Below are 22502 nucleotides of genomic sequence, written 5' to 3'. Positions count from 1 at the left end.
AGCCAAAAAACGGACCTGGATGGAACAACCAAAGCAGGTAAAAAGGGGTGCATATGGCAAGTGGTTAAAAAGGGCACAACATAAAGCACAATATTATTAGCGGCACCCACAGTATCAAGGGCACACAATATGTTTTTAACGGCAATAGGAAGTGGAAGTCAGAAATAGTAGAAGTCCCAATATGAAAAACATAGGGAAATTCATATAATGGCCATAAAAAGCCTTAATACAAAAATCACATAGTAGATGCCTTCGGGGCAACAACATTTTCCTGTAATGCTGCTCATTGCCGCTTTGTGGTGGTGGGGAGCAATGGTTAAGGGTAGACACCAACGAGGGGGGGGGGGGGGGGTGTTAATGGGTTTGGCACCACCAGAGCAGGGTCAAAGGATACCCGAAGTGACGTGACCTGATGAGATAGACATGTATATGTACAGTGCCTAGCACACAAATAACTGTGCTGTGTTCCTTTTTTTCTTTCTCTGTCTGAAAGAGTTAAATATCAGGTATATAAGGGGCTGACTCAGTCCTGACTCAGACAGGAAGTGACTACAGTGTGACCCTCACTGATAAGAAATTCCAACTATAAAACACTTTCCTAGCAGAAAATGGCTTCTAAAAGCAAGAAGGAGATCAGAGGGTCACACTGTAGTCACTTCCTGTCTGAGTCAGGACTGAGTCAGCCACTTACATACCTGATATTTAACTCTTTCAGACAGAGATAGAAAAAAAGGAACACAGCATAGGTATTTGTGTGCTAGGCACTGTACATACACATGTCTAGCTCATCATGTCACATGTCACTTCGGGTATCCTTTAAGGGTTAGGCATTGATAGAGGGTGGGTTCTGTGCAGAAAAGGATTAAGATGAAATGAGGCCCTAGGCAAGAGAGCATTTGTTTCCTACTGCTGATGATCACCTGTTTTTTTTTAGTAAGATTGGGTGTTGGCTAGCATCCACCAGGCCCCTAGACGTGTTTACCTAAAAATGCTATGAAAATCACATGCATTGCCTTTTCCCTTCGATTCACAAACGTAAGCACTCAAAAAGCGCTGCGTTTTCTAAAACCGCATTGCACAGTTGTGTACAGCACCTTACGGTTTGCTTTATTATCATGAAGGCTTTGCGACTGAAAAATCACACGCAATTCTAATATGGCTGCACAACACATCCAGTGTGTAGGTAAAGATTGACGATATTTTACTATTGGAATAATTCGTAAAACATTGGTAATTTTACAGATATTCTACTAGCGGCAATCCCCTGTTCCCTCTTTTGTAGGCGCCCTTATGACATGTGCGCAAAACAACATGGAGTCCGGGAGCCGCGATGGGCAGGAGACAGCAGGGAAGAGCAGAAGCCTTGCGCCGCTTCCTGCACTCTGCATAATGCGTAATAGAGACTCCTGTTCCCAGCATGCGGTCCTGAACATCACAGCTGGCGCGATCCACTGCAAATATTATTCTTCTGTCAAGACGTCTTCCAAAAACGAGCTTCGCAGCCGCCGTCCCTGTGCCTCTCCGGGACCCGTCCGTCCTCCGCACAGGATTCTGACATCATGTCAGATGGGGCGAACATTGCAGAGGCTGACATAATTCCACTTCGGGTCTTCAAAGCGCGGCGTTGTGTTTTCATGTCTGTCCATGGAAAAATCCTAGGAGCAGGACTTGGAACGTTTTCTAACACCTGCTACGAAGCCACGCATATGTATAAGAGGGGGGTGAAGAAAATTCCTGGCACATTACAGGATTCACAGCAAAGCCCGGGGGGAGATGCGTTCACACCGCGTTCCTTCCTTTGGCTCAGCCTGGCGGTTATCTGTTATTTACAATAGACGAAGTGTGGAAGTTTGAGCAAGCGATAGCCCCGTCTCTGTGCCGCTGCCAATTCCGTAGGTGTTACTGTGAAGGAATGTATCGCTTTCGGTCAAAGAGCGTCGATGACAAATTTGGCTATTAGAGATCATCAGAGCTCGGCGTCGAATACAAGTAGGTGTTTTAACCATTCATTGGATGCTGCAGAAGACAAAAACAAAACAAAAAAAAACCGCCAAAAACCAGGACAGATGAGCACACAAATATAGTAATAGAATAACGGTAAATTTACCAATACTTTACTATTTAACTGCTTCTAGTTCCCATTGGTTGAAATCTACGTCCTGCAGGAGGCTGTGTGGCAGCTATGACGGGACGTAGATTTCATCTTCAACTAGTGTTGACTTTCGTTAGTAAAATGGTGGAAATTGCTGCCCATATTTTACTATAGCTAAACCTAACTTTACTCTCACACAGAACCCTCCCCTAAACCCTTGCCTAGCCCTACTCCCCCCTCCCCTCTGTGGTGCCTAATCCTAAAATGGTGCCTAACCCTATGATCCCCCCTGGTGGTGCCTAACCCTAAGACACCCCTGCCCCCCCCCCTCCGGTGGTGCCTAACCCTACCCTAAGACACCCCTGCCCCCCCGGTGGTGCTTAATCCTAAGACCCCCACGCCCCTCCCCCCCCCCCCAGTTGTGCCAAACCGCCTGCATAAACACCCTTCCTGACACCTAACTGTCCCCCCTGCACACAAAAAGGAAAAACCCAGCAAAAAAAGATAATTATCAGGCATCGCAGAAGCCGCATGCGCCCGATTTCGCCCGATACCTTAAAGGACCACAATTGTGAAAAATTTAAAAATCTTAAATACATGTGTACATATACTTCATAAGAAGTAAATTTATCTCAGAGTAAAATGCAATATAAATTACTTTTCTGTTATATTCCTGTCACATACAGTAGGCAGTTAAAATCTGACAGATATTGGACTAAACCTCATGGGGGATTCTCAGTATCTTTTTTTTTTTTTTTTTTGCAAAAACACTCCTTGGATGGAATCTATACAAAGACGTCAACCAGCCTGCATACACACTAGAACACTGCTGTGGCAGTTGGACTAAGCAACTCCTGTCTTGTGTTTGCTTTTGATGGACTAGTCCAAAACCTGTCGGTTCTGTCAGATTGTTACTACCTGCTGTAAGCGACAGCAACCTAGGAGGAAAGTAATTTACAGTGCCCTTTAATCTGGTAGAAATGTACTTCCTATAAGCATGTGTACAAATTTATATACCATTTTACAATTCCTTTAAAGCGGTATCGTCACCATAAAAATCAAATTTCAACAGCAACTGTTCTGAGTTTATTGAGTGATAAAGATGCTAATCCTGCATTCAAAACTTGCAAAACTGTTTCTGCTGTTATGGTTTGTAGTTATCACATACTTTAGGAGCACTGGCCCTAGTGCCAAACAGTGCCAAAGAGTTGAATGCTGGGAGTTCTTTTCATCTATAATATATTCCTCCTCTTCCATTTATTTCCCTGCCTTGCTGCTTATCAGAAACACCCTCTGATCACTTGTGTTTACAAGCAAGGCTGAGGTGACTCAGTGACTGGATGTGTAAATAAAAAAATAGGCAGTGCAGTTCCTAGTATACACCTCAGTGGGAGTGGCTGAAGACTCTGGGAGGAGGGCAGCTAATAAGTACACAATGAGCAAAAGAAGGGAGGGGGGGGGGACAACAAGCATCAGGGAGGATATGATGTCAGCATTAGCTTTACAAGATGGCCGCTGCCTAGAATAGGATTTTCTGCTTTTCCTTTATAAAATTCACAGGAATCATTATGTGGATAGCACAATACATCTGTTATGTAAGTAGAAGTAGTATTTATCTACTTATATATGTGGTTTTTTATTTCTAGGTTAGCATGGGTGTCACTTGTTCTTTAAAGAGAATCTGTACTCTCAAATTCTTACAATAAAAAGCATACCATTCTATTCATTATGTTCTCCTGGACCACTCTTTGCCGTTTCCGACGCTCCCCGCCGCGATCCTGGCTTTTAATCGCCAATTTTAGTGTTTACAAACAAAAAACATTAGCAGGATGCTGCACAAACATATTATGTTACATTATATTGAAATGATTCATCTCTATTAAAAGGAGTGAAAAGTGTAAATGTAAGAGAAAAGAAATGTCCCAAATCTGCACTCTCCTTTGGAGAGGGAAGCCTCTAAATCATCCAGAGGATTCCCCCCGTCTTCCTCCACTGGGCTGCTCCAACGCCGCCTGTAGGCACGTGCCTACAATGCCTTATAGAAAATCTGGCCCTGAAAACGAGCAATCACCGCAGGTGGCCTGTGTTGTGAAACACGGTTAACACATTTTCATTAAATGTTACGCGATATCGTAAACAATAAAGTTTGCCGTGGAAAAAAAATCGACTGGAAAGTATAGCAATACACCAGTATGACAAGTTAGAAATCTTTACTGAAGAAAACATGCAGAGGTGTATCATATACCACCATCAGGTAGTGCAGCTTACTTAGAGAGGAACACAGAGTGAACAGAGGAAACACCACCACCATAGAGATCATCATCTCATTTTACACACAGTGACATCTTGTGGTTGTTTTACTATACTGCAGTTTAAAGTAAGTTCTGTTGATACTGCCAACACATAGAACGTCCAAAAAAACCAGACAGCACAAGTGCAACTTGAGAAGGTAAAACACTTGATCACGGTTACACCAGGATTAAGATTTCGTATCACTGTCTGCAAACAGCTCTGGGGAACTCTGACCATACAGTGATATAGCTCATCCCTACATACAGACAAAGACCGCCACACCCCAAACGCGAATCTTGGTCGTCAGACCCTTGGATCTGGTGAGTCTGTATCCATGAGGGGCTTTCTCAACTTCATTGATTGTCATTGGAAGAAATTAGCTGGAGGGAGAGTGCATTGATATATGATTTGATTGAACTAGTGTAACCTAGTGTGTTCCTCAGCGCTCCAACATTTATTCAAGTCCTGTGGACTGTTCCATCCTGCAGTTTCCTGTCATACATTGGCATATAGGAGATTTGCATACGTTGAGCTATATACAGACCTGCTTGGGAGACGGTTGCTTAAGCGGGGCTGTTTAACCATCCAATTGCATGTGTTTGTAATAACTGTGAGCGCGGTTTCACTAATTTTGCATTATAAGCCCTGGTTTACATTGGAAGCTGTACCTCGATAAGAAAATATCATATGTGCAACAAGGTCCTCTACAAAGTTGCTGGATACAGACTAGCAAAAAAAAAAAAAAAGAACCTGCCAAAAAAACGTAGAGGAAAAAAAAACGTACCTCAATAGACTCAGAATAAGAATCAGCTTTATTCGCCAAGTATGCCAGAGACGCGTACGTACAAAAAGGGCACCCGGACAAAAAGGGCGCGGGGTGTAAACGCTAATTAATAATTAATCATTAATAGCGTTTATAAAAATAGTGTGCTATATTTTGTTTACAAATAATGTTTTACAAAATTATACATCATTAAATAATGTTTATGAAATCGGCAATTGTGAAAACGTTAATCTTCCCTGTTTCAAAAGTGAAACTTATAATTACGTTTATTAAAAAAACGATAATATATGTTTAATTGTTATAATTATATATTATTGTGAATAACCTTCATTTATGGTTTGTTCTTATAATAAAATCTGAAAATATTCTTTATAACGATGATATAAATATAACTACGTTCGTAATAAGTGTTGTAAAACATTAGTAAGTATTACAAAAATTTTACTAAAACTATACCTAAGCCTACTCTCACACAGAACCCTCGCTGTACCTATCCCTATCCCCTAGACCCCCCTGGTGGTGCCTAAACCTAAGACCCCCCTGGTGGTGCCTAAACCTAAGACCCCCTGGTGGTGCCTAAACCTAAGACCCCCCTGGTGGTGCCTAAACCTAAGACCCCCCCTGGTGGTGCCCGACCCTAAGACCCTCCCTGGTGGTGCCTAAACCTAAGACCCCCCTGATGGTGCCTAAACCTAAGACCCCCCCCTGGTGGTGCCTAACCCTAAGACCCCCCCTGGTGGTGCCTAACCCTAAGACCCCCCCTGGTGGTGCCTAAACCTAAGACCCCCCTGATGGTGCCTAAACCTAAGACCCCCCTGGTGGTGCCTAAACCTTAAGACCTCCCTGGTGGTCCCTAAACCTTAAGACCTCCCTGGTGGTCCCTAAACCTAAGACCCCCCCTGGTGGTGTCTAAACCTAAGACCCCCCTTACTGATCACTTTATTATGTGGATAATAATGTTTTACTAATTGTGGCTGCAAAAAATATATTGCAATTTACGTTACGTACTGATCGCTTTATTTTGTGAATAATAATGTTTTACAAACAGTAAGGGATAAAACTTTAAATAATGTTTTAATTAGTTAAATAAGATAAATATGTTTAGTATTTTTATAAACGTTATTCGGCACGGGTGCATTTTATAAACGTAAATCACCACAAGCACAGTTATAAATCATTAAAAATCTCCGGGCGCCGTTTGTAAAAAATCTCCGTCGCCCTTTTTTCCTGCTCGGCGCCCATTAAACGTTATTTATTATGAGAGTGAATGGCGGCACCCTTTTTGTCCACTAGCTGCCTGCGCCGTTTTTTCCCGCTTCCGCCAGAGACATACCCAGAATTGTTTTTTGAGCACATGGCATGGAGTTTGTACATACATACATAAGACCTACATACATACGGCGTAGGGTGGGCTACATAAACATGAACATAAACATGAACATAGTGAGGCATTCAATCAATCAGGGGAAATATGCATGAAAGAAAAACACAAGCTGTCATGTAAGGTTTGAGTTCAGTTGGAGTACCGCTTGGGGGAAGAAGGTACTCCAGCGTCTGGTGGTTCTGGTGGGGACAGCCCTGTAGCGGCGGCCCAGTGGAAGGAGCTTGAAGAACCGACTGCCCGGGTGGGAGGGGTCGATCAAGATCTTGGTGGCCCTCGACCTCATTCTGGCCGTGTGGAGGAGATCGAGGGGTGGCAGTCCGATGATCTTTTCTGCAGTGCTGATTACTCTGTGGAGTTTGTACTTGTCGCTAGCAGATGCCACTGCGTACCAGACGATGAGGGATGAGCAAAGAATGGACTCCACAGTGGCAGTGTTAAAGCTCCTGAGCAACTCGCGTGGGATGCCAAATTTTCTCAGTTGGCGCAAGAAAAACAACCTCTGCTGTGCCTTTTTCTGGGTTATGGTGGTGTTCTGCCCCATTTTAGGTCCTTAGTGATGGTTGTGCTGAGGAACCGAACGCAGGGGACCCTGGAGACTTCGATATCCCTTATGGGAATTGGTAGGAGTGGGGAGGGGGGGGGGGGGAGGGGGCGTCTCCTGAAGTCCACAACCAGTTCAACTGTCTTTGCTGCATTGAGGACCAGATTGTTATCTGTGCACCAGTTGCAGATCCTGTCCATCTCACTGCGGTAGGCATCCTCGTTGTTACCACTGATGAGTCCAATGATTGTGGTGTCATCCGCAAACTTGATGACCTTGACAGAGTCCTCAGTTGAGGTACAGCTGTTGGTGTACAGGGAGAACAGGAGCGGGGACACCTATGTTGGTAGTTCTCACCTTGGAGTAGCAGTTGCCTAGCTTGACCCTCTGCGTTCTATTGCAGAGGATGGGGGCTACTCCCAGCTGAGCGAGGTTGGCAAGCAGGATGTCAGGGCAGATGGTATTGAAGGCAGAGCTGAAATCCAAGAACAGGAGCCTGGCGTAGGAGTTGGGCCTGTCGAGGTGCTCCGTGATGTACGCCAGGCTGATGTTGATGGCATCCTCCACCGACCGGTTTGCCCTGTATGCGAATTGATGTAAGTCAATTGGTGGAGTGCTTCAGGGAGGCAAGGACCAGCCGTTCAAAGATCTTCATGATGGTGGGGGTTAGGGCCACTGGTCTGTAATTGTTGAGATCCGTGTTACTCGTCTTTTTGGGGACTGGGATAATCGTGGACCTCTTGAAGCAGGAGAGGACCTTGCCCTCCGTAAGAGATCTGTTGTATATGGAGGTGAGGACAGGGGCCAGCTGGTCTGCATACGTCCTCAGACATATCGATGTCACACCGTCCGGGCCCGAGGCTTTCCTAGGGTCAAGCTTGCGTAGGTGTCGTAGTACTTCCTCCTCGCAAACTGCGATCAGTGCGTCACCGCCATCTCTCGGGACAGGTAGAGGGGAGTGCGGCCCGTTGTCCATGGCCGTTGTCTTGCCATGCTGCTTGGATAGTTTTTCGAACCTGCAATAAAACTCGTTGAGTTTGTCGGCCAGTTTAAAGCTGGGGGCTGTATGTGGGGGCTTGAGGTTCGTAGCTGCCCTCAGGCCTTTCCATACCTCTCGTGTATTGTTAGACTGGAGGCTCAGGCTCAACTTGTCAGAGAAGGCCCTCTTTGCGTTTTTTAGCTCCCGATTTAAGGCATTTCTGGCAGCTCTGAACTCCTCCAGTGAACCAGACTTGTGCGCCACCTCCTTCTGTTTCCTGAGCCGTCGCAGCTTGCTGTTGAACCAAGGCTTGTTGTTGGGGTACACCTTGAAGGTCTTGGTTGGTATGCAGGTGTCCTCACAGAAACTGATGTAGGAGGTGACATTCTCTGCCCATTCCTCCAGGGAGGGAGCTGCCAGGGCTGACCAGTCCGTGCAATCAAAGCATGCCTGAAGCTCCAGCTTTGCCTCCTCTGTCCACCTTTTGGTTGACCTGACGACAGGCTTGGTGGTATCAAGGTGCCTTCTGTAAGTGGGGATCAGATGAATTAGACTGTGATCGGAGTTCCCCAGGGCAGCTCCTTGAGCAGCCTCGTACGCGTTCTTGTAGGCAGTGTAACAGTGGTCAAGGGTGCGGTCATTTCTGGAGGGGCAAGTGACATGTTGCTTGTACCTTGGCAGTTCTTGGTTCAGGTTTGCGTGGTTTAAGTCCCCCAGTATGACGAGGAGGGCCCCTGGGTGGTAGGTTTCCCACCGAGAGATGCAGTCGCTCAGAGTGCTCAGGGCCTGCTTTGCATTTGCATCGGGGGGGAATGTAAACACCGACAAGAACAAAGGATGTGACCGCTCTGGGCGAGTACTGCGGCCTGCAGTTGATGGCTACGATCTCGACATCAGGGGAGCAGCTAATGCTAAGAATGGAGTTATCGGTGCACCATGCAGAGTTAATGTAGAAACATATCCCGCCACCCCGCTTTTTCTCCGAGAGGGTGGGATCCCGGTCGCCACGGAGGAGGTTGTAGCCTGGCACCTGCAGGTGGTTATCGGGATGCCATCGTTCAGCCAGGTCTCAGTGAAGCAGAGAACAGGGGTGTTCCTGCTGATTGCGGGTTTGCTGTCGAGGAGTAGGAGCAACTCGTCTACCTTGTTTGGGAGATAGCAAACATTCGCTAATAGAATGGCAGGGATGGGGGAGCGGAGCCCTTTCTTTTTGAGTCGTATCAGGGCGCCTGCCCTGCACCCCCTATGGCGCCGCTTTCTCGGGGCGCTGTTGACACTGCTAGTTAGGTGGTCGATGTGGGAGCTAACTGTGTCCCACAGGGATCTGCCGTACAGCGATTCCCAGTGGGCTCTCGGTTCCCAATATAGTAGGTCCTCCCTTGACAGGACTCTGGGCTGTGGGGGCATGGGGTGGAATGACTGCCCTCCCCCTGTGCCTGGGGGTGGGGGCATAGAGCGTAACACCATGAGCTGGCTGCTGTAAGTTCAGTAGTGGTGCTGGCACTATAGGAGCTGGTGGTATTGGTATTTTGGGAGCTGGTGCTGGTACTGTGTATGTTTTTCAACGGGGCAAACACGCAAACAAGGGCCTGATCTGAGGGGATCATGTGCAGGCCAGTCCACATGGGGCCGGGGTTTGAGCAGGGAACTGAGCAGGGTCACGTGGGGCTGGAGGACCAAGTTGGGAGTTGGTCGCAGGCCAGGCCAGAAACGCGCAACCAGACGTGAGAGCTCAGAAAGAAAGGGTGCAAGCCAGAGGTGCAGGCCAGGCCTAACCACGTGGGGCCGGAGGTTGGGCGTGCGGGCAAGGAGACATACCTTGGTCCTAGCCCCGGCCAGGACGCATGCTGAAATGCCTCAGAGGATTGCAGGAGACCCGAGGGTAGCCGTGGAGTGTCCTCCGGCAGGAGCTTCAGCGGAAGGTCGCTGGCGGAGCATCAGCGGTGGCTGGGAGCGGATGGCTGAGTCCAGAACAGCACCGGCAGCCGCAATCCAGTTGGTTGCCACCTGGAGCGGGGATCTGAGTGGCGGCGGGATCTGAGGACCGGAGCGGCAGATGAAGAGGTCCTGGGTCGCGGCAGCAGGGGAGCCTGTGAGCGGAGTGGACAGCGGTGGCAGGGTCCGGAGCAGCATCCGTAGCAGAAGATCCGAGTGGCGGCGGGAGCGGAGGGCCGGAGCGGCAGTTGAGGCAATCCTGGGTCGAGGCAGCAGGGGGCCTGAGAGCGGAGCGGACAGCGTTGAAGTCCAGGAGTGTCCGCCGGCAAGGTGTCTGTGTCTCTGTGAGGGGAATCAGCAGGAGCCGCAGCAGTCGGGAGCAGATGCCTGAGTCCCGGGAACAGAGTACGCTGCCCTCGGTGAGTGGACTGGGCTGTGAGCTGCACTACTACCTTGGAACATAGAATTACTTAATCTAATGCTAAATCTAATGCTAAATCTACCACTAAAACTGCACAAAATGAGCCTATACAATCTAAAACTACGAAAATGCCAGGAGCCATGTGTCCGAGGCGCCCAGCACAGGCACCATCTTGGACTCTTCAGGATAAATGTCCCCACGATCATTAGACAACTTGAAGCTTGCAACTGAGCTGAATATTCAATTCAAGCAAGCAAGCATTCAAGCACATTCAAGCAAGCCCTCAAAACCCACCGCTTTATGATGGCCTACCCACCTCCTACCACACAGTAACTCTCTAAGGAATATTTAACAGCCCCCCCCCCCCTAGTGTTTCCACCCCTCCCTTTAGATTGTAAGCCTCTGGCAGGGTCCTCCACTCGCTAGTGTAATCTACAGGATCATGTGCTCCTGTCCTATGACAGCCTGTACTTGTATTACTGGGCCTACCTAACCAGTCCATATTGCATGATCATGTATTTTGTACAATTTGTATGTATAACTTTGTTCTATGTGTATAACCCTATGTATGTCATCCTTGTATCATTGTATATATTTATTGTCCAGCGCTGCGTAATATGTTGGCGCTTTATAAATACAATAAATAATAATAATAATATTGCAGGCTCGACATCACTAACAAAAGCCTTCCATGCTTATTATTACCAACAATCAGACAATTCTTAATGCATATCCTAAAACCCATAATTCACAGGGAAATCAGTTCTTGTTCAAGCTCATGTTTGTTGCTTCCATGATACTAGCTAGCTAGGATCGCCATCAGAGTAGTATAAGCAGTACTGCTGTATGGGGCCCGTGCAGAGTCTGGGGTCCAAACAGTGGCCACGCCACACTGGCCTCAACTGTAATAAGGCAAATCCGCTGTCCAGACCTGCAGATCAGCATGGCGTATGCATGTAACTCATTCATCCCAGCATAGGAATCCTCACTTGTCTGCCCTTGGAGCCCTCTGATCATCTAGCTCTGCTGCATCTGTCTGTGCCCCAGAATACTTATTTACAGGGGTTAGGGGAAAAAAGCAAATGTGTCATTTTGTGTGGGGAACTTATGGCTAGACTGGATGCACAACAAAGCGGCCGTTCACAGCGTCTTGTCGCAGGTACGCACTACCTGCCGTTGTGCATCCAGTCTGCCCACTTCGCCCCCTGTCTGCTTCACCCCTAGGGGGGGGGGAGAAGGCGGGCAGTAAGTTTGCCCAGTATGGAGTCCTGTTGTACCTAGCCATCTCATTTTCTGCTGCCCCCACCTCATTTTGCCCTCACTCTTTCCCAGGATCAGGGTCCAATGCATCCTGCCTTCTCATTATGGACATATATGCCAAACCTACCTAGCTAACCTATACTTGGTGCACCTACCTAACTAACCTATACTGGGGGCACCTACCTATCTAGCCTATACTGGGGGCACCTACCTATCTAGCCTATACTGGGGGCACATGCCTATATAGCCTATACTGGGGGCAACTATACCGGCTATCTATATTAGAGGCACCTACCGATCTAACCTATACTGGTGGAAACTATACGAGCTACCCAAGGGTCTAGTCCTGGGAAAAGAGGCGAGTGGACTCACCCCAAAAATCCCTGTGCCAAAAATGGGCGTGGTCAAGCATAACGTGGGCGTGGTCATGGGTGGGGCCAAATATACATGACTTTAGCAGTGATGTAAAAGGTCTGCTGGGAAGGTTTGAACTCTGCCGTAGTGTATCCCCCAAAAATAGATGTAATCTGACCGCATTTCACCAAAAAGAGACTTAATCTGGTTGAAGTTTCTCCAAAATACAGATAATATGGCAGTGGTTCCCCCAAAATAGACAATGTGGCAGCAGCATTTCCCCCAACATATACGTAATCTGGAAGCAGTTCCCCAAAATACGCAAAACCTGGCAGCAGATCACCCAAAATACACGTAATACCCAAAATACATGTAATCTGGCAGCAGTGGTCCCCCAAACATACACAATCTGGCAGCAGTTCCCCAAAATACACATAATCTGGCAGCAGCCGTTCCCCTAACATACACATAATCTGGCAGCTGTTCCCCAAAATACACGTAGTCTGTTAACAGCAGTTCCACAAAAATGCAGATATTCTGACAGCAGTTCCCCCAAAATAGGTAACCCCCCCCCACCCGGCATAGGTAGCCAGGTCTATAGGTGTCCCTAGTATAGGTATCCATGAGTGTAGTAGTCCCCAGTATATGTAGCCAGAGATATAGGTGCCTAGTATATGTAGCCAAGGGTATTTGTGCCCAGTATATGTAGTCAGGGGTATAGTAGTCCCCAGTATATGTAGCCAGGGGTATAGGTGCCCAGTATATGTAGTCAGGGGTATAGTAGTCCCCAGTATATGTAGCCAGAGGTATAGGTGCCCAGTATATGTAGCCAGGGGTATAAGTGCCCAGTATATGTAGTCAGGGGTATAGTAGTCCCCAGTATATGTAGCCAGAGGTATAGGTGCCCAGTATATGTAGCCAGGGGTATAGGTGCCCAGTATATGTAGCCAGAGGTATAGTAGTTCCCAGTATTTGTAGCCAGGGGTATATGTCTCCAGTATATGTAGTCAGGGGTATATGTCCCCAGAATAGGTAGCCAGGTGTCCCGTAAGCAGGAGGGGAGCAGCGCAGTAAAGGGGAGCTGTGGGCACGTCGACCTTCCCTTACCTTGGGGCTCCCCTTCCTCACTCTCCCCTCCAGAACTAAAATGTGCGGGCGGCTGGCAGCGGGCAGGACTTACCTCTTCCTCATTCCGGCGCGAGAGGGAGCAGTCCACTGCCGCTAGTCTGGTCTAGACCAGAGCAGCAGCATGCAGAACTTACCTGGCGCTTGGATCGAGGAAGAGGCAAGTCCCGCCCGCTGCCAGCCGCCGCAAATTTTAGTTCGGGAGGGGAGAGCAAGGGATGGGGAGCCCTAAGGTCTGCCCACTAACTCCCCTTCCACTGCGCTAATCCCCTCCACTCATGCTAGGGTGGACGACGTCCACCCTCTGAAAAAAACAGGTGGACATCGTCCACCCACGTTCACGCCCGACTCGACCCCTGGAGCTACCCTATACTAGAAGTATCTACGTAGCTAACCTATACTGGGGGCACCTATACTAGCTATCTATATTGGAGGTACCTACCTAGTTAACCTATAATCAGGGCACCTACCTATACTTTGGGCACCTACCTATCTAACCTATACTGGGGGCAACTATTCTGGCTAATAATTGGAGGCACCTACCTAGCTAACCTATATTGGGGGCACCTACCTATCTAACCTTTAATGGTGGCACCTACCTATCTAGCCTACACTGGATCACCTACCTAACCTATATTGGGGGTACCTACCTATTTAACCTATACTGGAGGCACCTACCTATCTAACCTATACCGGGGGCAACTATAATGACTACCTATATTGGAGGCACCTACCTATCTACCTTTTACTGGGGGGGGGCACCTACCTATCTAACCTATACTGGTGGCAACTATATGGGCTACTCTATACTGGAGGCATCTACGTAGCTAACATATACTGGGGGCACTTATACTGGCTATCTATATTGGAGGCACCTACCTAGCTAACCCATACTCAGGGCACCTACCTTTACTGTGGGCACCTACCTATCTAACCTACACTGGGGTCACCTACCTATCTCATCTATACTGGTGGCACCTACCTATCTAACCTATACTGGTGGCACCTACCTATTTAACCTATACTAGTGGCACCTACCTATTTAACCTATACTGGGGGCATCTACCTATCTAACCTATACTGGGGGCATCTACCTATCTAACCTATATCGGGGCAACTATACTGACTACCTATATTGGAATAACCTACCTATCTAACCTATACTGGGGGCACCTACCTATCTAACCTATACTGGTGGCAACTATATGGGCTACCCTATACTGGAGGCATCTATGTAGTTAACCTATACTGGGGCAACTATGCCTGGCTACCTATACTGGTGGGGACCTATAGCTGGCTAACCTATACTGCGGGCACCCATACATGGCTCCACCATGGGGGGGGAGTGGGGGAGCACAATTTTTACACCTTCGCCCTGGGTGCAATTCAACCTAGAAACTGCCCTGGTATTTACAATTGGCAAATTTGTTGGGGAGGGGGCACCTGTAGCCAGAACCGGGACAAGGTCCTCCAGCACCCAAGGCTGAGACCCCAAAGTGCGCCCCTCCAATCCTGCCACCCCAGCCATCACACACTGATTGCTATTAGACTAAGAGGCGCCACAGAGCCCACAACCTCCCCAACACCTTAATATCTAGTTATCTGGCTTGCAGTCACTGCCATGTATCCCCTTTTCTTATTTCTTTCTGCCTCAAACACAATTAGGAATGACAGCTGAATGAATTCTGCGCCCCCTCTTACACTGCGCCCTGAGGCTGGAGCCTCTCCAGCCTATGCCTCGGCCCGGCCCTGCCCTGCCTGTAGCTACTAATGATGGGCAAGGGAAGTAAGGGAGAAGTGACTTCTGGACAGTGATTCTGGACTGCAGTGACTGTTGGTAACCCGGAAAAAAAGCAAAAATAGAAAAAACAGGAAAACACTCAATAAGCTGTTTACTTACCATATCAGCACACACAGGACAGCCTCAATTCCTCCTGAATTCTTATTCAAATGATGAAACCATCTGTTTACCATTGCATGTTATAGTTTTATTTTTGTGGAATACCTGCGTAAAAGCAAACATATGTTTATGTACTTTTTTTTTTTGTTTCTCACTAAGAGAGAAAGCCACGCTGGTCAACAATCTCATGTTAAAGAGGCACTATAGTGATGTATACTAGAATGCAGTGAATTATTCAGTAAACCCACTGGTTTCAGCATCAGAAACATTTCCTGTAAGGTTAACTTAGGCTGTTTAGCTATGAAGCCGCAATGCATGCCGGGAGCTGTAGTATGTAATGGACTTCAGTTCCTGCCCAGGCCTGCCGCGCACGTTCTCGTTGCCACCCGTTAGAAGGCAGATCAGTGATTGGGAACACAGATCCCATTCACCAATCTAAGTGCCTGTGATTAAAGTGGAATATAACCCTGCATTTCATCTTTGCACTAAAACATTATTTACAGCATATTATATGCAACTAGAATTTTTTTTTTTTTTTTACTAGACCAGCATTGGAAGGGTTACACACAGAGCTAGAAAGTTGAGTGCAGTGAAATGCTGCTGCATCCGAACTTCAGATAATGTTATATTGTGTTTACCTAAATGTATCAAGTGTGGAATGTGACACATTCTCTGACTGCGGAGAAGCTGCTGGAGACAGAGAGACACTGAAAGCTTGTCTGGCTGCAAAACAGCAATGAATAAAACCAGTTATTAATAAAATGCAAAGTCAGCTCACAAAGCAAAAAACTGTACTTTTGGAAACCTATAACTTCTAAATGAATAATAATACTTATGAACAAATGCAAATATGATAACCGTATGGCATATAAATAATAACCAGTGGTCATTGACTAAAATGAAAGTAAAACATACATGCATAACTTGCTCCTGTGTACACAGTTTACACAGGAGGAATCAACTGAGGGAGGGAAAATCTAGTATCTAAATAGTAAATTACACCCTAACATTAAATTCAATAAAAATACATACATCCCTCCATTAAAAAGAATCCCTTACCTCCCCAACTCTCCCATTGTTACCAAAATAAAACATTTTTAAATATATATATTAAAAAAATGACACAAAAAACAACAAATAGTTACCTGGGGGACTAAACTTTTTTTTTTTCGTTTTTATATATGTAGGTCATGAGGGTATATTACTGTTATTTTTATAGTAAGGGCTTGGAATTAGTGACGGACGCAAAAATAGAAAAATACACCTGTATTTTGGAAATAAAGGTGCATTTTTTAAATTAAATTATGTCCCTATTACAATGTATGGCAACAATGTTTTAATGTTGTAATAACCGGGACAAGTAAAACGTATGGATTTTATTCCACAGTAACACCTTTTATTTTAAAACTATAATGGACAAAAACTGAGAAATTTTTTTTCTCATTATTCCCGTTAAAATGCATTTAGAATAAAATAATTATTGGCAAAACGTACAACTCAAAGAAAGCCTAATTGGTGGCGAAAAAAAGAAAAGATATAGGTCATTTAGTTGTGATAAGTGGTTATAATATTATTAGCGAATGAAAGGGAGGAGCGCGGAAATGTGAAATTCGCTTTGGTCTAGAAGGGGAAAAACCCCACATTAGTAAAGTAAGGTATTAAAGGGAACTCAAAGGGAGATGGATATGGAGGCTTCCATATTTATTTCCTTTTAAACAATACCAGTTGCCCGGCAGTCCTCCTGATCCTGTGTCTCTAATACTTTTAGCCATAGACCCTGAATAAGCATGCAGCAGATCAGGTACTCTGACTCAGCTCACTCAGGTTTACTGGATTAGCCATATGCTTGTTTCAGGGTTTTGACTCAGACACTACTTATGCCAGAAGATCAGCAGGGCTGCCAGGCAACTGGCATGGTTTACAAGGAAATAAATATGGCAGCCTCCATGTCCCTCTCACCTCCGGTTCATTTTAAACAATGGATATGTTCAGAGAGATCAACCGACACCCTCTGCATTTCCGGCCACAGCTGGTTGTGTAATAAGATTACTAATAAAGTTCTGCAATACAACCGGAACGTCCCCCCTCCTTTTTAATGTAGCGTCTCCCACCCTGTTGCTATTATGGATAAACGGTTGCCCTGATGACCATCTGGCCTAATTAATGCTCGGAGCTCCTTACAGCTCTGGTATGAAAGGAGCAGCAGCTGGGATTTCGCAGGGCATAAAAGGTTTCATCTATTTTTATTTTTTTAGTTTCTTACTCACTTCACGTAGCCGAGGCGATCGGATTGCCAAAAAGTTACACGAGTGACACAAACAGATTTTTTTTATTTATTTAAAGGATGTGTTTTTCCTTTTAATTTTACTGTCTGGTAAGAGATCACAGGGATGGAGTTTGCTTGTTAAAAACATCAGCCCCTTTGATGTAGTAACTATTCCTGAAATGCCATTAAAAATGCAAGATAGTGTCTGCCCTACCTCTCTGCTCTCCCCCTTCCTATGTACCGTATTTATTAAAGGGATAGTCCACTTAAAATCCAACTTTGCAGTCCTGTGCTGGGAATAGGGCACTTGTTTTTAATCTTTGAACAAGCTTCTTGCTTAGCGGATCATGCAGGACCGGATTTACAATAAGGCACTGTAGGCATGTGCCTACAGGCGCCTGATGATGGAGAGGCAGCTCACTTCCTTCCCCTAGCACCTCCCTCTTTCCCTATGCAGAGTCCCGAGCAAAGTGTAAATGAGAGGTTACTCACCCGGCTCTTAGCAGGGCACCACTAGCTACTTAGTATTAGGTAGCCAGAGCCATTCTCAGTATTAAGGGGCACCTGTAGCTACATATGCCAGGCAAAAGACCTTTGCCAGAGGCAAACTTGTGAGGATGCCCCCCCCCCCCCCCCCTCAAATTGGAATGATCACATAGCACTGGTCAATTTGCACCGCACGTTATAGCTGCGGTGAGCCTCCCCCAAAAAACCTCAGTATATAGGTAGGTAGCCAGGTATAGATTCCCCCAGTATTGGTAGCTAGGTACAGTTGTCTCCAGTATAGGTTGGCTAGGCACTCTCTTCACTTCCTGTTTCTGCCTGGTGCTGTCTCCAGACTTCTACCGCCTGAGGAAGTCGCCTCACTTGGCATCATTGGCGGACCGGGACTGACGGGCAAGGTAAGTAAGGGAGAAGTGACAGCTGAGCCAGCCAGCACACTTGCGGTGCAATTTGGCGTGGGTTTGCAGGTTCATGGAGGGTGAAGTCTAGGGTGCCAGGTCATCCATGCCTATAGGCCCCTGTGATGTGATCCAGGCCTGAGCAGATGTCAGAAACATAACACTTTATTACTGTCCACTTCCACTCCACAGATTGCTGGTGCTGTAGGCAGCTACCTTCTCAGAAAGGTTGGTCTGTGTAATGGCCCATACTCATGAGGGACTTTTGTCGCCTCAACACGCGGCGCGCGCGTGTTGCGGCGTCAGGTCGCCCGTGAGTATGGGCCGTCGCACGCGCGCGCACCCCGAACTGTCGCCCGCCGCTCATGTCGCCATGCGATTGAAAGTTTCAATCGCATGGCGACAGTCGCCGCCGCACCTCCCCCGCAACTGTCGCTAGTCCGCGTGAGTACGCGGACTAGCAACAGCAACCTCCATTGTATCAAATGGAGCTTCCGGCGGGGGGAGGAGGAACGTCGGCGACAGCTTCCGCCTCGCCGCTGGTCCCTCTTCCGCGTGTGTACGCGGAGGGACCTGGCGAGAAGCTGTCGCCGGCCTGTCGCCCACACGCTCACGTGTGCTGGCGACAGGCAACATTTGCAGCCCGTGAGTACGGGCCTTTACACCCATTGTAGTTGCAACAATGGGATAAGCAGATGGGAAGGGCCACCCACAAAGATTCCATACCTTGGTATCCCCTGGGCTATCACACCTTGTTTTTTGATATTGGGTTCCTTCAATATATGTGTGACAGTTCAGGGCCGGCGCTACCATTAAGGCAAAGGAGGCAGCTGCCCCAGGGCCCCAGAGCTTGTAGGGGCCCCCAGTGGCTACAAGAGGAAAAAAAAAATTTCAAATCGGCCTTACAGTTTTTGGGAAAATCGATTTTAAAGTTTCAAAGGAAAAAAAAAACACATTTAAAAACCTGCCAACTTTACTGGTTAATAGCAAATCCACCTTAAATGCTAGAAACCCTAAATTTGCAGGATATGTTAAGGAGATCATTAGGAATAAGAGGAAAAAACTATTTTTCAAAAAGACCTTATAGTTTTTGAGAAAATCAATTTTAAAGTTTAGAAGGAAAAAGTATAGTTTTAAATGCGGTAAATGTAACTTTTAGTAGCAAACCTAATGGTAGTGTAATTTTACATGCATCAAACGAAAGCGCAATACATTTCCTGACAAGGTTTCCAGGCGGTCTATACGCAGCCGCAGCGCTTTGGCCAGGGATCGCTATAAAGCCGCAATATGGCTGTATGAAGATCCCTGGCATTTTTTCCTATTTTCCCAATTTTTTTTTTTTTATGTTTAGAGTGTGGGAATTTAAAAAAAAAAAATTATGTGGGGTCCCCCCTCCTGAAACTTTTTAATCCCTTGTCCCCCATGCAGGCTGGGATAGCCAGAATGTGGAGCTATGACCGATTGGGACTTCACACCCTGACTATACCAGCTGCAAAAAAGATCCCCTAATGCCGATTTTTGTTCCGGGGTATCTGTTGGGGGGGGGGGGGGGGGCAGGTTTATTTTGCCCTGGGGCCCCATTGTTGCTTAAACCGGCCCTGGTGTGACTGCCCCTGATAGTTATTAGTGTGGGACCTTGATGCAGAGTGTGAGCTGGACAGTAATTTTGATTTGTACCCCACTTTAAAGATCACCATTCTGCCCCCCCGACATTTATCTGAATCCCTGTTAAGGCGCGTACAGACGCCGTATTTTGACAAACGACGGGTCCGTCAGACCCTCCCGCGGGGCGGTCGTTTTGCGGACAGTAGCGCGTGTGTACAAGTTGTCGGCAGACTAATAAGATTGTTTTTGACTGTCGGCAGAACGACGGCCCCACTGGAGGGTCTGATGTACTCGGCGTTTATAAAAATACGGCGTGTGTACGCGCCTTTAGAAAAGCTAGACAATACTTACCTAAGTGATGGCAAGCCTCCAGATGATCCAGCAGCTTTCCCAGATCCTCCTCAAGCCCACTGCAGCTGGCTGGGACCTTCTTCTTCTTGGCTTTTTCCTGTCCTTGGACGAGCCTCTACTCATACTGGGCATGTGCAAGTACAATCTGTGCGCATGGCCAGTGGAATGAAGCGCTCATGCGCAGGGCCTGTTGTAGACTTTTTGCTGCCTGAGGCAAAATTTTGAGAATGCGTCCCCACTCCCCAATTTGGAATGATCTCACAGCACCCGACAATTTGCTTTGCTTCATTTAATGTTCTCACATGACATGCTGCAGCGCAACACATTCACACACTGGCTGGCTGTGTGTTTGTGAGTGTTGTTCTCTTCCTACTCTGTCTACATGTTGTTAGTGTAAACACAGTTCAAAAATCCTGCCCCTGTAATCTCTGCCACCTGATGCAAATGTTTCACCTTGCCTCATGAGAGAACCGGCCCTGCTCATGCATGAAGGTTAGGCACCACCAAGGGGGGATAGGGTTAGGCACCACCAGGGGAAGGTTCTGTGTGAGAGTAGGGAGAAGTTAGGTCATAGTTATCACCATGGGGTCTTAGGGTTAGGCACCACCGGGGACGGGGGGGCTACAGTTAGGCACCACCAGTTAGGGGTTAGGCACCACCAGGAAGGGGTAAGGGTTAGGCCCCACCAGGGGGGGGGGGGGTTAGGCACCACCAGGGGGGTCCTAGGGTTAGGCACCATCAGGGGAGGGTTCTGTTTGAGAGTTAGGTCATAGTAATCGCTTTTCACAGCTGTATCTAGAGCCCTTTTATAGCCCAACACATTTTGCCTATAACAACATCCTAAAACTAGCTTTTCGGCTACACCAGGCACCCTTTGTAGCCAAATTTGGCATATGTGCTAAACCAGGCACCGTTTGCAGCCAAATGTGACATTTCGCCTACACCAGGCGCCCTGTGTAGCTGAATTTAGCTTATAGGCTACATCAGGCACCCTTTGTAGCCGAATTTGACATATGGGCTACACTAGGCGCCCTTTGTAGCCAAATTTGGCATATACAGGCTACACCAGGCACCCTTCGTAGCCGTATTTGGCATATACGGGCTACACCAGGCTCCCTTAGTAGCCGAATCTGGCATATGGGTTACACCAGGTGCCCTTTGCAGCTGAATTTGGCATATATGGGCTACCCAAGACACCCTTTTTTCCAGGCCCCCTTATCGAATGTACGCATTCCCCCAAATTAAGTTGCACCTTCCCCCCCCTCCCCCCGTGCACCTGTTGGTGTCTGCCGCTGTCTCTGTCTTTACAACTCTTCCTCACACACATGCGCTCCACGTGATTGCCGGCGTTAATGCAAAACAAAGGGCCAGGTTTCGCTAGCCCCCTCTAAGATACGATAAAGTGGCATGGCCCGGAATCCTACAGGAAATCGCGGTGGAGGCAGCTGGAAGGCGATACCCTGGACAACGGCGGAACCTTTCCTTATCTGCGGCTGATAATGCCGTGCCGGTGATTCTGTTATTTGCCAACACAATTACAGTTCTGAACAAGCCTGGTTGGGCCTCTATAGAGATGGCCGCGTATCAGTTTACCATCTCCGCGCCGCTCGCTGCGAGCCGGCGAAACAAAGAGGCGACTGTTGGCGTTGACGCGGAATGAGCTGCCTATTGTCCGGAGCCAAGACTGTTTCATTCACCCGGGCACAATGGCAGAATTCCTCTGCACAATTTTCACAAATATTAGCTTAGCGGATTAAGCAGACAATTTACGGCATTTGAGACATATATATATTTATTTATTAATTTCTGTGCCAAGAAACAAGAGTGCGGAGATACTTTCCCAGGGTGAAGAAATAACATTGCTGAAGAACAAGAGCACCTGTATAATAAGGACATGTACCATAATTTAACTTTTTTTTTAGGTTTGAGATTTGCTATCAAGTTCAACTTTTCGTTTAAAGGCTAAAGGTACTTATAGAGACTGAATATGCCATTTGAGACCCATATTGTACTCTAATTAAAAATCCAAATGATAGTCTTTTATGGATGATGTCCTCTTAAAGAGACTCTGTAACAAAATGTTTAGCCTTAGTTCTTTTATCCTATAAGTTCCTTTGCCTGTTCTAATGTGCTCTGGCTTACTGCAGCCTTTCCTAATTGCACAGTGGCTGTGTTATCTCTGTTATATGATCTAATCTTGTTTCCTTCTGTCGGCTCTGTCGGGCTAAAGGTCCGTACACACGCCGGACTGGAGGCAACGACGGGTCCGTCGTCACCTCCCGCTGGGTGGGCGTTCCAGCGACAGTCCAGC

The 22502-nt window shown here is 47.1% G+C and overlaps 1 protein-coding gene across 8 annotated transcripts in view; it reads right to left on the bottom strand.

Annotated features, from left to right (window-relative positions):
- Positions 1 to 22502, bottom strand: part of SPO11 (SPO11 initiator of meiotic double strand breaks) — a 693959-nt gene that overhangs the window by 354274 nt on the left and 317183 nt on the right. For 7 of the 8 annotated variants that reach the window (XM_068263152.1, XM_068263153.1, XM_068263157.1 and 4 more), the window contains 2 exons: positions 15706 to 15790; positions 15068 to 15172 (listed from right to left, as the gene is read on the bottom strand). In XM_068263152.1, the coding sequence (XP_068119253.1) occupies positions 15068 to 15070 (3 nt within the window). In that variant the 5' untranslated portion in view covers positions 15071 to 15172; positions 15706 to 15790. The remainder of the gene's footprint in view (positions 1 to 15067; positions 15173 to 15705; positions 15791 to 22502) is intronic. The other variant, XM_068263154.1, reaches the window with a different exon arrangement.

Source organism: Hyperolius riggenbachi, chromosome 12 (genome assembly GCF_040937935.1).
Source record: "Hyperolius riggenbachi isolate aHypRig1 chromosome 12, aHypRig1.pri, whole genome shotgun sequence".
Classification (NCBI taxonomy): domain Eukaryota; kingdom Metazoa; phylum Chordata; class Amphibia; order Anura; family Hyperoliidae; genus Hyperolius; species Hyperolius riggenbachi.
Note: the sequence above shows the minus strand (reverse complement) of the source record. Positions and strands in the feature narration are given on the sequence as shown.